The sequence below is a fragment of the Gobio gobio genome, assembly GCF_949357685.1.
Source record: "Gobio gobio genome assembly, chromosome: 15".
NCBI classification, from domain to species: Eukaryota; Metazoa; Chordata; class Actinopteri; order Cypriniformes; family Gobionidae; genus Gobio; species Gobio gobio.
The window spans coordinates 42606619-42624780 of NC_137108.1; the positions used below are offsets into that span (position 1 = coordinate 42606619).

At 39.5% G+C, this 18162-nt stretch overlaps 1 protein-coding gene across 2 annotated transcripts in view; it reads right to left on the reverse strand.

The window, feature by feature from the left end:
• Nucleotides 1-13352, reverse strand: part of LOC307138486 (proline-rich transmembrane protein 1-like) — a 48566-nt gene extending 35214 nt beyond the window's left edge. The window contains exons 1-2 of one of the 2 annotated variants that reach the window (XR_013818027.1): nucleotides 12887-13352; nucleotides 10269-10722 (exon numbers count right to left, since the gene is read on the reverse strand). Coding sequence is in view for 1 of the 2 variants with exons in the window: in XM_079836806.1 (XP_079692932.1) it covers nucleotides 12887-13222 (336 nt within the window). In the remaining variant the exon portion in view is untranslated. Of the gene's footprint in view, nucleotides 1-10268; nucleotides 10723-12886 lie in introns of those variants that run through there. The other variant, XM_079836806.1, reaches the window with a different exon arrangement.
• Nucleotides 13353-18162: the final 4810 nt, after the last annotated feature.

Consider the following 18162-nt stretch of genomic DNA (forward strand, 5'->3'; position numbering starts at 1 on the left):
TGACGTGGAGCGTCTGTTGTTGTTTGGATAAACTACGGTGGAGTCAAACGCGTAGTTTATGTCTTGCGTGACATACAGCTTTGGGATTTGCGCATTATCGCGTGTGATTGAACTGATTGCTTTGGAAGTGGCATGTGCCGTTGAGTTCTTTGATGAAGGAAAATGGATGAGGATGTTGGTGACGCGGTTATGGAGAGCAAAAGGGAGCGTAAGCTCACCGCAAAGGCTTGGGAGTTAAAGATCGAATCGCTACAGAGGGACCGTAAATCCAAGGTGAACAAAATAAAAGATGTGATTGCTTCAACAAAAAAGCTTATGCAAAATAATGAAAATTCATCTATGGTTCGTCCTCTACTGGAAACACTGAAACTTTTAAGAGATGATGTCAATGTGTTGCATGAGAATGTAATTCCTTTACTTCCTGTTGAGGAACAAATGAAGCAAAATGAATGGTATGGCTCAATTGTACGGTTCAACAAAGGGTTTATAGAAGATGTGGAGCAATGGCTGTGTGATCTTGAACGTAGGACAACGTCACTGACTCAAACTACAGCAGTAGTGTCCGAACAGAGTAATGAATGTCCTCTGTCATCTCATTCTGCAATAGACGGAATACAGTCAATGACCATGGCTGCTCAAGTGCAAACTGCTTCAAATGATCCGTTGCCTGTTGCAACCTCTAATGTAAATTCAAACACTTTGAATCAATGTGAGAAAGGTGAGGAATGTAATGTATTGACCTGTGAGCATTTCATGGATGAGATCAAACCAACTGATAGCATCTCGAATGTATACAGCAAAAAATCACTTAAAGGGAGCTCCTCTTCTGGTTCACGATCTAGTAGATCATCTGCATCATCTGCTCGTCTTCAAGCTGAAGCTGAAGTGGCAGCTTTATTAGCCAGTCAGCAAATGCTGCAACAAAAGCATGCTGTGGAAGAGGAAGAAGAGCGTTTAAGGAAAAAGAAGGAAAATATTGATCTTCAAATAAAATTAGCTGTGTCTATGGCTAAAGCTAATGTATACAGGTCTGCTGCATCAGAACGACGCATTAATTTGGAAGAAAGAAAGGAAAATTATGATATGATTTCTTCAATTTCGATGCCAGTTGCATCAGTTCAAATTGACACGCATGTTGAATCACAGTCTCAGCCTCATGTGTCCCAAATCAGCTCTCAGCCTCATGTGTTCCAAAGCAGCTCTCAGCCTCATGTGTCCCAAAGCAGCTCTCAGCCTCATGTGTCCCAAAGCAGCTCTCAGCCTCATGTGTCCCAAAGCAGCTCTCAGCCTCATGTGTTCCAAAGCAGCTCTCAGCCTCATGTGTCCCAAAGCAGCTCTCAGCCTCATGTGTTCCAAAGCAGCTCTCAGCCTCATGTGTCCCAAAGCAGCTCTCAGCCTCATGTGTCCCAAAGCAGCTCTCAGCCTCATGTGTCCCAAAGCAGCTCTCAGCCTCATGTGTTCCAAAGCAGCTCTCAGCCTCATGTGTTCCAAAGCAGCTCTCAGCCTCATGTGTCCCAAAGCAGCTCTCAGCCTCATGTGTCCCAAAGCAGCTCTCAGCCTCATGTGTCCCAAAGCAGCTCTCAGCCTCATGTGTCCCAAAGCAGCTCTCAGCCTCATGTGTTCCAAAGCAGCTCTCAGCCTCATGTGTTCCAAAGCAGCTCTCAGCCTCATGTGTTACAACCAAATTACATAACACCAGTACAGTCAGCTACAGCAATGAATGGGCAGTTACCCTGTAACAATAGTAATGATGTATCTGTTTCAAGACCATTATTAATTGATGAAGAACAACAAAGTATATTGCGTCTTATGGAGAAACAAAATGACATCACTGCCATGTTGGTTCAGCAACGCAATATTTCATTACTTCCTCACCGAGATGTTGTATCCTTTGATGGAGATCCTTTGCAATACCAAAGCTTCATACGATCGTTTGAGGAGATTGTGGAAAGAAGGGTAAATGATTATGGTGACTGTTTCTATTTTTTGGAGCAGTATACCCGAGGTCAACCAAGAGAACTTGTAAGAAGCTGTCAACATATGGCTTCTACACAGGGTTATTTGAAGGCCAAAGCCTTACTTAAGGAACACTTTGGAAATGAAGTTAAAATATCTTCTGCATATATGGATAAAGTACTCTCTTGGAAGTCCATAAGACCTGAGGATACAAGGCCTTACAAGATTATCATCTTTGTCTTAGAGCTTGCTGTAATGCCATGGAGGACGTTCGTTATATGAAAGAGTTAAACTTGGTTACTAACATGCAAATTATTCTTTCCAAGTTGCCATTTAAGCTCAGAGACAAATGGAGAGCTGTGGCGTGTGATTTGCAGGAAAGCCGTAACGAACAAGCAACATTTAAAGACATTGTGAATTTCGTAGAAAGGCAAGTCAAAATTGCTACTGATCCTGTGTTTGGAAACATTGTTAAGGCTCCTCCTGGTGGAGGTCGAAGCTTGATCCGTTCTAAGCCTAAGGGAAGTAGTTTCGCTACCACGGTCTCTGTAGCAGGATTGGAAGACACTAGGAAAACGAACAAAGGCTTGTCTTGTCTTTATTGCGGCGAAGAACATTTCTTGAATTCCTGTACTGTGCTTACCAAAAAACCCCATAAAGAAAAAATGGACTTTCTGAAGAAGAAAGGAATCTGTTTTGGCTGTTTAGGTATAGGCCACATTAGTAGAGATTGTAAGAAGCGGATTACATGTAAGGTGTGTGGCTTTAAACACCCCAGCATCCTTCATGTCCTCCAGCGGGATAAATCAGAGGAACCAAAGCAAACTGTAGGTAGCGCTCTGATTTCAGTTCAGTCCAGTAGTCTTACTGGGGCCGGTGAAGATGCTTGTGCCTTGTCCATTCTTCCGGTATGTGTTAAATCTAAAAATGGGAACAAGATTGTGGAAACTTATGCCTTTTTAGATCCGGGCAGCTCAGCGACCTTCTGTACAGAAAGTCTCATGAATAAACTTAACCTTTCAGGTAAAAAGGTGAATATTCTGCTCAAAACAATGAATCAGGATAAATTGGTTTCTAGTTACGTTCTTAAGGAACTAGAAGTGGCAGGATTGGACCAGATACATTATTGTTCACTTCCTGAAGTTTATACTCAGAAGAGTATGCCAGTATCCAATTCTAATATTCCCATGCAGAGTGATCTTGTTCGATGGCCTTATTTGAATCACCTACACTTACCTTCAATTGAATCAGGAGTTGAACTCTTGATTGGAGCAAATGTACCAGAGGCAATGGAGCCATGGCAGGTTGTTCGTAGCCAAAGGAATGGACCATATGCGGTAAAAACCATACTTGGATGGACGGTAAATGGACCACTTAAAGGAATGGGAAAGGATGGAACTTTCTGTAATGATCAACCTCAGGTGACTGTAAACAGGATCTCGGTCTCAAAATTGGATGAGCTTTGGAAACAACAGTTTAAGACTGATTTCCCGGAAAATGCACTGGATGAGATGGTAGGGATGTCTAAAGAAGATAATCAGTTCATGGATCTTGTATCTCAGTCTATAAAACTAATAGATGGTCATTACAGCATTGGTTTGCCGCTTAAGAATAAGGATGTGGTCTTTCCAAACAACAGAATTGTTGCTGAACAACGGGCTTTGAACCTCCAAAGGAAATTCAGGAAAGATTTAACGTTTCTGGCAGATTATACTGCTTTCATGGAAGAGGTAATTTCCAAAGGATATGCGGAAAAGATACCTGTGGAGAAACTCGAAAGGCATGATGGCCGAGTTTGGTATATACCGCATTACTGGGTTTACCATTCAAAAAAGAAAAAGATCAGGGTGGTTTTTGACTGTAGTGCCTCCTTCCAAGGAGTATCACTGAATGCACAACTACTTCAGGGACCAGACCTGACGAGCACCTTAATAAGTGTCCTTACAGGATTTAGAATGGAGTCTGTCGCCTTAATGGCTGATGTTGAATCCATGTTCTATCAGGTGAAGGTTCCCGCAGAAGATTCTGACCTTTTGAGGTTTCTGTGGTGGTCAAAAGGTGACTTGAGTAAGGACTTGGAGGAATTCAGAATGGTTGTACATCTGTTCGGAGCTTCCTCGTCCCCAAGTTGTTCTAATTATGCACTCAGGAGATGTGCAGAGGACCATGGAGACATGTTTAATTGCAAAACAGCAGAGGTAATCCGAAATCATTTCTATGTTGATGATTGTCTTGCTTCAGTTCTCACAGAATCTGATGCGATCCAACTATATAAGGATCTCCATGCAATGTGTGCTAAAGGTGGTTTTCATCTTACCAAATGGATGAGCAACAGTCATGGTGTGTTGAATGCCATACCAGAAGAAGAACGGGTGAAAGAAGTGAAGGATCTTGACTTGAACCATGATGTGCTCCCGATGGAGAGAGTATTGGGTGTACAGTGGTGTGCCGAATCTGACACCTTCAAATTTAAGGTAGTAATTAAGGACAGACCTTTTACTAGAAGAGGAATACTTTCTGTGCTTAGTGCAGTGTATGATCCTCTTGGCTTCTTGTCTCCAGTAGTTCTTTCTGCAAAGAAGATTCTTCAAGATCTTTGCAGGGAAAGGATTGGATGGGATAGTGTTATACCCATTAAATATGTACAGAGATGGAGAAACTGGCTTGAAGATCTTCATGGCTTGGAGAAATTCGAGACGAAAAGATGTTTGAAACCGGTAGAGTTTGGAGAGGTCACGTTGGCTCAGCTGCATCACTTTTCTGATGCCAGTGAAGAAGGCTATGGTGTTGTGTCCTACCTGCTTCTACAGAACAGTAAAGGCATTGTACATTCTGCCTTTTTGATGGGTAAGGCTCGAGTGGCACCAGTGAAATCAACCACCATTCCCCGCATGGAGCTTACAGCTGCCACTCTTGCCAGCCGAATGGACAGGCTATGGAAAAGGGATCTAAGAATGAAGCTACAAGAATCAGTGTTTTGGTCCGACAGCACTGCTGTCTTAAAATATATTCAAAATGAATCTTCCAGATTTAAGTGTTTTGTTGCCAACAGAGTGTCAGAGATCCTGAGAGCATCCAGCACAGCTCAGTGGAGATATATAGATTCTGCCAACAATCCTGCTGACTTTGCCTCAAGAGGGCTAAAGGTTGATCTTTTACTAGAGGAGCAGATGTGGACATTTGGCCCTCCCTTTCTTACTAGATCACAGGAAGAGTGGCCAAACAACCCAATCGATTTGGAAAGGAGTTTGGTACAAGATCCAGAAATCAAGCGAGAAGTCGGGGTTAACACACTACTGCTTCAAATTGAGGAGAAAGATGATGCTGTTGCACGGCTTATCAATCATTACTCATCATGGACACGTTTGAAGAAGGGTGTGGCCTGGATTCTTAGGCTGAAGAGAATCCTTCTAGCTCTAAGTAAGAAGAGAAAACAACTGATGGAATCTTTCGATTGCACTGAATCTAATCAACCACTGAAGGTTAGCATTGATGAAACCATGCGTAAACTACGGTCCGGTATGGGTGAAGGCCATCTATCAGTAGAGGAGCTAGACAAAAGTGAAATGGAGATTGTCTGCTTTTCTCAAAGGATGAGGTTCCCAGCGGAATTGAAATCTTTACAGAGAGGTGAAGAAGTCAAGCGGAGTAGTCCTCTGTATAGTCTCAATCCAGTGCTTGAGGCAGGTGTAATAAGAATGTATGGACGTCTGGATAATGCAGTCATGCCTGAAGAATCGAAGCATCCAATAATTCTGTCAAAGGATCTGCATATTTCTGAGTTACTTTTAAGGCATATTCACCATGAGGTTGGACACAGTGGACGAAATTACATGTTGGCTAGGCTACGTCAACGATACTGGATACCAGGAGCAAGTTCAGCTATACGGAGAATTCTCTCCAGATGTGTAATCTGCAAAAGACTTCAAGGAACAACAGGTTGCCAGCAGATGGCAAATTTACCTTTAAGTAGAGTCTCACCAGATGAACCACCATTTACTCGAGTTGGAGTTGATTGTTTCGGTCCATTTGAGATCAAACGTGGACGAAGTGCTGTGAAGCGATATGGTGTCATTTTTACCTGTTTGTCTATAAGAGCCATACACATCGAAGTGGTTGCATCATTAGATACTGATTCTTTTATTCACGCTTTGCGAAGGTTCATAGCACGACGTGGTCAGGTATCAGAATTGCGTTCGGATAATGGAACCAACTTTGTTGGAGCCGAACGAGAATTGAGAGAAGCCATAAAAAACTGGAACCATGATAAGATCAATGATGTTCTAATCCAGAAGAGTATCAAATGGATATTTAATCCTCCTACAGGATCTCATCATGGAGGCATCTGGGAGAGGATGATTCGATCAGTGAGGAGGATTATGAATTCTATCTTGAGAGGGCAGAGTATAGATGAAGAGGGACTTCATACGCTTTTGTGTGAAGTAGAGTCAATTATCAACGGCCGCCCTATAACCAGATCATCTATGGATCCCAACGATCTAGAGGCTCTAACCCCCAATCATCTGCTACTCCTGAGAACCCAACCATCTTTACCCCCTGATTTATTTTTGAAGGAAGACCTATATGTTCGTCGTAGATGGCGACAAGTACAGTATATGGCCGACCTGTTTTGGAGGAGATGGCTAAAGGAATACCTACCTCAGCTGCAGGAATGGCAGAAATGGCTTGTAAAGAGAAGAAATTTCCAAGTAGGAGATGTTGTACTTGTTGTCAATGATACTGCCCCTCGAAACTCATAGATTATGGGTAAAATTATTCATACTACACCAGATAAAAGGGGATTGATTCGCCAAGTAAGGATTAAAACAAAGTATAACTGTTTAGACAGACCAGTCACCAAGATTTGTCTACTTCTTGAATCTGAAGAAGACTGCAATTGATTTTTTTTGAGCGCTCAACGACATACGGACATACTGACATGATGACTGATTTATAGACAGACTTTTTTGGACCTTTTTTTTTTGACTGACATTAAGAATGTGACTAAGAAGAAAAGCGGACATTCCTTTTACATGGACAAATGCATACACACACATATATAAGTATATTTGTAAATAATTTATATGTTGTACAGTTTTCGTATGTATTTATTGTTGTTGTTGTTAATTGATGATTATTATCTTTTTTTTTTTGTAATAATCATGGGGCCGGAATGTAAGTGCGTTGATTCTTTGTTATTTCTGATTGGTTATTCACAGTCACATGGGCACAGGTGTTCACTTCCGTTTTCCTTTATAATTTCTTTTTTGGAATTGTTTGTTATGGTTGGAAGGGGCGAGTAGCGGGGCCAACTTTCTGTTGACCGTACCTGTACTGGTCTACTCATGTTAGTATGTGTTTAAAATAAAACTACAAAAGGCAAACTAAATCGTCTTCCTTTAATATGAAGATGACCGAGTGCGAACGAGTCACGAACCCGCTACCTAACCTCTATGTGGCTATTGGATGCCGCTAATAGCCACCGTTCAACCTTAAGAGGGTAGCACTTTGGAGGTTTTACACCATATTTTATAGAATTAAAACACATTATACTCAAATGTCAAAACATTTACTCGAATCAATGAACAGCATTAATAAAGCCCCAGTATGACAGATCATTAACTAAAAAAAGTTGGTTTAGGGTTTAGTTACCCTTTAAGAGAGACACCATTATAGTGTCATTACAGGCGGTAACGGCCAGTAGCCTACAACAAACAGCACATAACGCAATATATATAAATAACAATATAAATCACCATCCAGATATATTAATTACTCTATGAAGGAATTACTCTTAGGAATTAGTTATATGCCACGAGTGAACTTTGGCGCTTAGGCGCTAGCGGGAACTGCCGCGATTGTAAACAAACAAGCTCGTGGTATCACAATAAAGTACTCAAATCTGATTTCAAACACATCGGAATGATCACTGGATAATAGGTAACAAACAACTTACATTCTGGTCATTAACTCGCTCACATAAGTCCACTACTGAAAGAAGGAAATGGAGATATTAATCTCCTGCATTGGAGCATTCAGTTCGTCTTCTGCTGACTGCTAGGCATTGACTGACGTCACTTAGTAAAGAGCGCTCTGATTGGATGAAACTTCTTAACAGTGTTATAGACAAACCCTTCTGCTAAAATGTAATAGGCTACTGAAGTCATAGCCTACTTTCATTTATTTTATTCTCACATTAAATTCAACCTTTTCTTAAAAGAAGATCTTGAAGACACATTAAACACATATGTTTGAGGAAGCATGCCTTGTGTCCTCAGACGAAATTATTAATATGTAACATTTACAGGTACAACACATAGATGGACATATTGACATTTTAACGTAAACTTATTTACAGCAACAAAAAAAAAAACTTTAAATAAATTTAAATAAATAATTTTTAGATTCCTTAACCCTACCCCCAAACCCAAACATAACAATTTTATAGAGTAAATAAAAATATATATAATGTAATGGATAGAAATGTGTGAGAAAAAATTTAAATTTTAGTAACATTATAGCATTAAAAAGATATTTTGAGCTGCTAATCGCACTCCTACCTTTAAATCTACCCATAACCATTTCTTAAAATACATGTAGAGTTATAAAGAAAAACAACAGACAAGTAATCACAATAATTTGTGAAAAACGTTGGCAAAATTTGTCCAAATGACAGTGCACAATTGCAGTCCTCTCTGTGGTATAAAACAGTTTTGTATGAGGTACAGAGCAGAATTTAAATCATGAATTTCTGAAAATTGTATCCTAATCCAGGGGTTTTCAAACTTTATGATGCCAAGGACCCCCAAATATGATAAACCTTTTATGAGGGACCCCCTTCCCAAAATCCTTCTATATATGTGACCCTGACCACAAAACCATATGGGTCAATTTAAAAAAAATAAAGATTTATACATATATCTTCATAGAACATGATCTTTACATTGTATGGGTCAAAATTATAGATTTTTCTTTTATGCCAAAAATCATTAGGATATTAAGTAGTGTTGGCTATTGCCACAAATATACCCGTGAGACTTATGACTGGTTTTGTGCTCCAGGGTCACATACTTTTATATATGAAAAAACTGTTAGATAAATAGTAAGTATGACATTATAAATACAACATATAGCTTCTAAATTTAAATTGGCTATACTTAATGTTGGATGTAAAACCTGAAGAACATTTTCAATTAAAAATTATTTGTATAAGCAACTTTCATAATAAATGTATAAAAGCAGCTCACGTACTGCGTTAAGAAAACTGTCTTACAGCCCCAGTAAGTGCGATAAAGGGACTATATTGAGAAAAACAAAGCAAACATTTACAATTCTTAAATTCAGTTACAAAGTTCAGTAGACTTGAACCGGTTTTGCTTTGTCTTTTTATTCCCTGAAATTTTCTGGGGACCCTTTATAACCTTCTGGAGGACCCCAGTTTGAAAACCCCTGTCCTAATCCACTCTGTGAATTTAAGGCATGCATTTCTAATTCAAACGGCAACCGAAACATTGGCATGGCTGACGAAGCAGGCGAGAGCCAATGAGTGTGGTTTGATATCAGCCGTAAAAAGGGGTCGTAATGCTTCTTGGGGCAGCAATTGTTTTTTACTGCTAAATAAGCTAGGTAGCCTACAGTGTCATGTCTGTTGTTGGTTTTGCTAATGTATTCATGTCTTTTATTTTGAAGTGTAGTCATAGGCTGAATCCGAAATCGCCCCCTAAACCCTCATTCACTATTCCCTACTTTAGTTCACTAATACAGTTCGAAAACAAGGGAGTGAATTCGGACAGCCGCTGTGTGTACATTGGCTGTACACTCGTTATTGTGTATTGTCCACTATGGTTTCGGACACCACTACTAATGGCTGTCCCCCTCAAATAGTGCCCTATTTAATGGTATATGGGGCGATTTCGGATTCAGCCTCAGTCATGTTTTCTGTTAGTCATGTGATTCCCTTATATCCCATCAAGTGATCATGTCATGTGCTTCCCTAGTCCTGTTTAACTAAGGGTGCGTCTCAATCAGCTCCCTAGTTCAGTAGTCAGGGCACTGATCAGGACATGGCCTGACTCCCTGATCAGTGCCCTGACTACCGAACTAGGGGGCTGATTGAGACGCACCCTCAGTAATAGCCTTCTTGTTGCCATTATACCTTGTAGCTTTGTTCCCTGTTGTGAGTTCTGTTCATTTTTAGTACAAGGTCAAATCTAGTCAGTGTTAACTTTGAATTTTGTTCATGTTGGATCTAAATAAACTGCTCATGGGTTCAGTTCAACTCGCCTTCAGTGGACTATTGTGACACAAAGATTCGTTAATATCATATTTATTCTATGAAATAACAAAGACAAGACGAAAAACAAATGTTTTAATTGACGATACATTTACAGTCAAAGCTTTAATTGTTTAAAAAATGCAGATGAGTTACATGAAGCATCCTGAATCATTCCTCACTGGCCCTATAGATGGAGCTCCTTACACATTTAGAGTCTTACAGCTCTCATGTCAATTATCACTTGAGCAACACTAACATTTAAAAGCAGACCACCAAAAACATAATGTGTTTATGTTTGTAAAACCCTCACCATCTATAACTTTTGGTGTCCTAACATGATATTTCTATACACTTACAAAAAGAATGAACTTGATGAGAATGATCAACCAAAAGAGGAGGCCAATAGCAACACTGACATGGTTAAGGATGCAAGCCATTCTGGAGTTTCTGCTTGCCATTGGTTGGTGTCCAAACATATTAGCATCTCGAGTCTGTGAAAGTAAATTACAATAATATTACAAATCTGCTTTCTTAAATGACATGCATAAAAACAAATCAAAGGTCTTCACAAGTCAGAATATAAACACTATAAGAAAACACAACTCAAACAGTGAACTACTAAGAAAATGAGAAATCAAATATAGTATTATTATTTATCTGATTTAGTGGCTGTAAAACATATCACAGAGTTTTTAAACATCAGGGATTGGCGCATATCGTTTTTGCTTCCTTCAAATCTGTTTTTAAAAGTTATTTCAACTAGGCTAGATTAACTGTCTTGGCATGATCTATTATTGCATGTTGCTTTATGGAACCAAGATAATAAATATACAGTGAGTGAACAATTGCAGATAAGAATCTCCTTAAGGCATTCTGATTCATGGAAAAAAGATAACCAAAATCCTCACTGTAAAAACTTTAATATGTTAAATAAAATTATTCTGTTCTAATGCAAACTGGTACGTATTTAATGCCTCATTTGCAGATTCCTGAAAACATTTGTCTTAATGATTAATTAACTGGGGAAGTATGGTGAACTGTTTAACCTTATGTGGTGCCTTGCTTTAAGTGGGGAATAACATTTATTTTGGCCTAGTTGATCCAGACAAAACCCCTTGTGATGACAAGATGGGCATCAAATCCTTCTCATAATATCACACTGTCCCTTACTCTTTTTTTTTTTATAACTTTAACATCCACACAGATATCGAAGACCTCAGTTTAATGTCTCATGATCTGAAGTGTTTACAGTGTCATTGCGCCCCCTGGCGGCTTCCAGTAGCAACCTTAATTCTCCCAGAGTATCGGAGGCAGTTTCAGGACCGTAGTCCCAGGAGGACCGCTTTTTTTTAATATACTATGCTATTTTAGAGCACTTTAGAGCACGTTTACTATTTAATTCTGTATTTGTATTATTAATTTTTCAACACGGATGCAATATTTTCTCTGTAGCCTATTTATAGCCTAGGCTACTTCCTTTTCATTAACCGCAGCTCAGCGTGGCACTTCTCGTCTGGTGTAATAAATACCAGTTTACAATGTACATCAACATAATGATTTATTTTTGCACAGCTTAACAAACAGGAGAAGATACCTGACACCGAAAGCTTTGAACATTAAAAATGGCTCTTATGTTAAGAATAAGGAGAATAAGTATTGGAGAGCAGTAGCTACACTCTAAAAAAAAAGTCTCTTAATCATAAGGGAACCTTTTTTAGTGCTATATAGCACCAATTTTGGTGCTTCAGAGGTTCTTCAGAGGTGCTATATAGCACCTTAGTCAAAGAACCGGTGAAGAACCTCTGAAGAACCGGTGAAGAACCTCTGAAGAACCGGTGAAGAACCTCTGAAGAACCGCTGAAGAACCACTGAAGCACCAAAAATGGTGCTATATAGCACTAAAAAAGGTTCCCCTATGATTACGAGCCAAGAACTATTTTTGGTGCCATATAGAACCTTTTTTTTTTTAGAGTATACTGTGATAGCTAGAAGATATTTGTGTATTTAAACTTCTGTAATGCATAATAATTATTATTATTATAATAATAATATAAAATTCCTATTATTTTGTTATGTTTATTTCTTTTTTAACTCAAGAGAGAGAAAAGGACCTACTGTAAATTGACAGCAACTCAAGAGTTGTTTTTCCATATCGCGCCACACCCTTTCTTTAAAAACGGAAGGCTTAATGTAAACTGATGTAAAAAGGATAACAACATACAGAGGTTCAAACAACGTCACAATGTTGATTCGAATGGCAAACTCTTTTTGATTTGAATTAAACCTTGGTCCATGACTTTAAATGACCATTAAAATGCAGGCTGTAAACAATAAAGACTCATTTCTGAAGATGTAGGCCTAAGTCATTCTTTATTTGAACACTGAAATATGAACCTTGGTAAATATTCCTACCACTAAGGCCTAACGTTACTGTCTCTATTGTCTGTTTCAGTTCCACTTTGATTCCTTTATTTTGACATGAACCGTGACCCTCTGAAGTTTAGCCCTTAAAATAAAGTGATCACTTTTAAAACAATAGTTATGTTCTATAATATTTTAAACTAATGGTTAAATTATTTATTTATTTTGAAGAGTAGGCCTATCAGTTGTAAATATGCTAAGTGAGGTGAGACCAGTGTATGAAGCAATACTTACTGTGACTGAGTAAACAAGAGCAGCCGATCCCAGAGGTAAACAGCAGCACAGCAGGGTAAAGATGGAATAGCACAGGTAATCTTTCTCTGGTTTGGCCAGTGGAGTGAAGGACACATTAACTGGAGGCTGCACAGAGACCACAGTTTGCACCAGATATGGCCCTTGGGTGCTCAGGCAAGGTGCTGTCGGAGCTCCATACTGCTGCACAGGCTGACCTGAAGTGCTGGGATAGCTCTCAGAGGGAGGGAATCCAACACTGGAGTACTCTGGAGGGTCCTGCAGTGCAAGTAAAGGCTGCCCTAATTCAGGATTCTGAGATGAGTATTTGGGATCCATGTTTCTATTTGATTTCCCCCCCTGCTCCCCTGAAGGAAATAGAAAGATCTGTACGTCTGTCTCTGGTGTGTAGTCAGCTGAAGACTGATCTGTTGCACGTATCACATTCCTTTTGTGTGTGTGTGTGTGTGTGTGTAAGGGGAGGAGTGACAAGAGTTTTGGCACAGATATGGGCCCACTGTTCATTGTTAGTTCTCCAGCTTGACTGCAGATGCCCCCTGGTGGAATCAATATATGAGTTCAGGAAAACGAAATACCAGGAGACAGATGGAGATGATTTCATGTTTCCTGGGGATTTTTTTTTTTTTTTAATCTTTCCTTATCTTCTTTTATTTAAATCCAGATATGTAATTTTGTCATTCCTCCTGTCAGGTTCTTGTTAATCAAATCCTGATTTGGGTATTTGACAGACACTTATGTTGAAGTTGCTTGATCACTGGGAACCAACTGTCTGTCTGTGGTATTTTGGTTGTTTGCTTGTCTGACAAAATTCACTTATAAATTCTCAGGGGGTGCTTCTCAATATCTCTCCTCGTTTCCTCTCCTCCATCCTCCATCCTTTGACACGGAAACGTTATTATGTTAACATACAAGACACAAATGTATGTCAAATAGCAACAACTATTCAGTTCGTCTTCTGCTGACTGCTAGGCATTGACTGACGTCACTTAGTAAACAGCGCTCTGATTGGATGAAACTTCTTAACAGTGTTATAGACAAACTCTTCTGCTAAAATGTAATACTGAAGTCATAGCCTACTTCCATTTATTTTATTCTCACATTATTAAATTCAACCCTTTCTTAAAAGAAGATCTTGAAGACACATTAAACACATATGTTTGAGGAAGCACTGCCTTGTGTCCTCAGACGAAAGGTATTAATATGTAACATTTACAGGTACAACACATAGATGGACATATTGACATTTTAACGTAAACTTATTTACAGCAACAAAAAAAAAACTTTAAATAAATTTAAATAAATACATTTTAGATTCCTTAACCCTACCCCCAAACCCTTTTGTTTTGATATGCAGAATTATATCAAAGCACAAGAAAATGAAACAAACAAATAAAAGCAGTTAATAACTGGGAATAATTCATTGTTAATAATAACTGGTAATATAAAAAATGTAGGCTACGGGCAAATGTGGTATTTTGTAGAGGTTAAAGGTCCCATGGCATGGCATTTTTCTATTATTTTATAGTGTTTTCTGAGGTGTACTTATATTATTAGTATGATTTTTACATCATAAAATGTCATAATTTAGAAATAAAAGGCATTTTTTCTATACTGCTGTTTGCCCTGTGGCTGAATGCCCTGCTTCAAGAGGCGTGTCTGCTGTGAGACTTCAGTAAAAACGCCCACTGTTGTGATTGGCTGACATCTTTGCATTTTAAATGAGCGGAGGGGGGGGTGGTTTAACGAGGCACGAGCAGGCACGAGTCTGCCAGAGAGACGGATGGACCTGTGTTTGTTCACTTCTCATCAGTTCTCTCAGCATGTCTCAGTTCAGGGTGAACTGTTGTAGTTACTAGCATATACTTCAGGTTATTAGTTTATTTCTAGTCGGAGGGGCTGTCACTCATGTCAGAAAGTTAGTAACTTTAGTAAATTATGGATCAGCGCTGACTCGAGACGCGAACCGTTTAGAACGATTCAGTCCGATTTGGTGAACTGGTTCGGTTCACTAAAAAGAACCGATTCAAAAGAATGATTCGTTCGCGAACCGGACATCACGGAGACGAAGCGATTGCTAACAAAGTTATTTATAGTAACTACTGAGTTATGAGAGCGCTGTCAGTCAGCGCGAGTTTATTGTGTTTGTATCTGAGAGTTCTGAATAAACACGAGTCCCAGTCACACCGAGTCCTCTTCATCATTATTCTACCAACTTTGTAACACATGCAATGTACCATTACAGCGAGATGAACGAGTTAGTAAGTGTTGAGTATAGCATTATTTCTAGATATGTTACAATCATATGAATAGCGTCTTTGACGCGCATTGAGTAACGTTACACAGCGCAAACAAAGACACAACAGCTGTAATCGAATGTAATCCAGTTTATTGTGGGGAAAGCTGGCTAGCCTAGCCGGATACCCTCACGCTTACCCTCCTTCTGCTTAATCTCACGCCGCGTTTGGTGCCTCCGCTGTGGGCCAGATGCAGTACTGGGGGTCGGGGATGTTGGAGGCCGAGCTTCGGCGTGTGTGAAGTTTATCTCTAAAGATGTGACTGCTGATGTTAAACAGAAAAGACTGTATGCACATTTTAGAACAGATAGACGCGACAAGGACGTACAAAAACACTGACTCACAAGATAGAAAACACGAAAACACTGTTCTGTCGGGAGAGAGAGAAGCCGCTGCGTGTCCACAAATAATAAATAATAAGCTACACATAAGAAATCAATGATCACAGATCAGAAGGAACTGAAGAAAGACTTCTGTTTTCATTTGTACATCCAAACACTGAGAAACTGCCAGTGTTCACTCGTTCACAAGTAACGTTAATGATCTCGAGTGTTTGCATGGGCGTGGCAGATTCTCTGGGCGGGGGAAAGGGAGGAAACCGTTCCTGCTTGGACGTCAAACCAGGAGACTTCAGGATTGGCTAGTCTGGCCTGTCATTTTCTCAAAGGCAGAGACAGACAGCCAGAACTCGGTTTTACACCGATCAACATTTCTATCCACTTGGGGACAATATTCAGGCTAGGGGAACTCATATTAATGTTGAAATACCTCATAAAATGAAAATTTCATGCCATGGGACCTTTAAAACTATTACAAAACAAATGATTATCTCTAATGATCAAGAATCCCGACGTGCAAGCTAAATCCATCGGTGTAGATGTAACGGAGGCCAGCTAGTAGTTGCTGTGCGAGTAAAACTCACTTTCCTTATCTCAAGAGAAGCTCTAGCGACTGACGCTAGAGGTTGCAGCCTTTAGCCTCCTTGATAGAGCGTCTGACTCTCATGCTGGCGGACCAGGGTTCGGGTCCCGCTTGGAACGGGGCGATTCGAACAGGAGGGGTTACATTGGTGCCGTGACCCGGATGGGAGTGAGGTTTAGGGGGGTGAGTGTAATGGAGGCCAGCTAGTAGTTGCTGTGCGAGTAAACCTCACTCCCCTGATCTCAAGAGACGCTCTAGCGACTGACGCTAGAGGTTGCAGCCTTTAGCCTCCTTGATAGAGCGTCTGACTCTCATGTTGGCGGACCCGGGTTCGAGTCCCGATTGGAGCGAGGCGGTTCGAACGAGAGGGGTTACATTGAGCTATGGTGTAGAGTCATTGATTGATGACGACGCTTTGAAGTGACGCTAAAGGGAGGGAGGATATATACGGACTACCGGCACATCCGGGAACTTAACTGTCAATTTCGTCAATGCCCCTTTTTAGGGGAAAATAAACTAGACTTCCCATAGACTTCAATAGAAAATAGCCGCACAAAACAACGTCCGTAGGCCTACACAGCCGGCAGGCTTGAATAACTTAAGAAATCACTAAGATTAAACATGTCCATTAATTATAGGCTATGTCCAGCCTGCCTGCCAAGAGCGTGAAAGTAGTGTAGTTGTTTATATTTTAGCTTCATTGCAAGGCAAGTTTATTTATATACCACATTTCATATATGGTAATTAAGTGCTTTACATAAAAATGAGGACGAAAATACAAGCTATTAAAAAAGTAAGAACTAGAAATAAAATTATTTAAATTAGAATTGATTACCAGGAGATAAAAAAGTTAATTAAATGGGATGGGGATGTTGTCTTTTATTCTGGGCAGCAAGGGCATGATTGCATGTATTTTACAGTATTAAACATGTGTTTATAATCGATTTCATTATGCTCCGAAAATTCCTCAAAAAGAACACAAAGCCATAGTTGCAACTCTTGGTCATCAGAACAGGGTGTTCAACGCAGCACCGTTTCCGTTTACAAAACGTTTTGCAACATTTTGTCGGGGCTGAACGCAGGTGTCTGTCAGACGCATCACTTCCTGCACAAATGTGGTGAAAACTTATGTTGCACATCTTGGTTTATAGGGTTATAGACAAACCCTTTGGACCCACTTTGTATTAGGTGGCCTTAACTACTGTGTACTAACATTTTTTAATTAATAATTTGATACAATGCACTTATTGTGTACATACATGTTTTTACATTGTACTTACATAAAAACTAAGTACATTGTACTTATTTTTTGATGTAAGTACATAGTAGTTAAGGCCACCTAATATAAAGTGGGGCCAACCCTTTTGCTAAAATTTAATAACTGAAGTCATATTTTCATTTATTTTATTCTCACATTATTAAATTCAATGGGGGTTTCTTAAAAGACACATACAGTATGAGGAAGCACTGCCTACTATGCGTCCTCAGAATAAGTTATTAATTATTGAAGATCTTATCCTAATCCACTCTGTGAATTTAAGGCATGCATTTCTAATTCAAACGCAAATCAACCGAAACATGGAATGCCACAATGGGTTATGAAGCAGGTGAGAGCAAATGAGCATTTGATATCACTGCTGTAAAACGTGTTGTAAAGCTTCTTGAGGCAGGAATTTTTTTATTTATAATACGCCCTAAAAGTACAGCGTATCTGTCTTTTATAAATATGATAAAACGAAACTTTTAAAGGATTATTTCACTTTTAAATACACTTTTGCTGATAATTTACTCACCCCCATGTCATCCAAGATGTCCATGTCTTTATTTCTGCAGTCGAAAAGAAATGAAGGTTTTTGATGAAAACATTCCAGGGTTCTTCTCCATATAATGGACTTCAATGGGCCCAAACTGTTCAAGTTCCAAATGACAGTTTCAGTGCAGCTTCAAAGGGCTTTAAACGATACCAGACGATAAATAAGGGTCTTATCTAGCGAAACGATCGGCCATTAAAAAAAAAAAGGTTTAAGTTTTATAAGCGTTTTG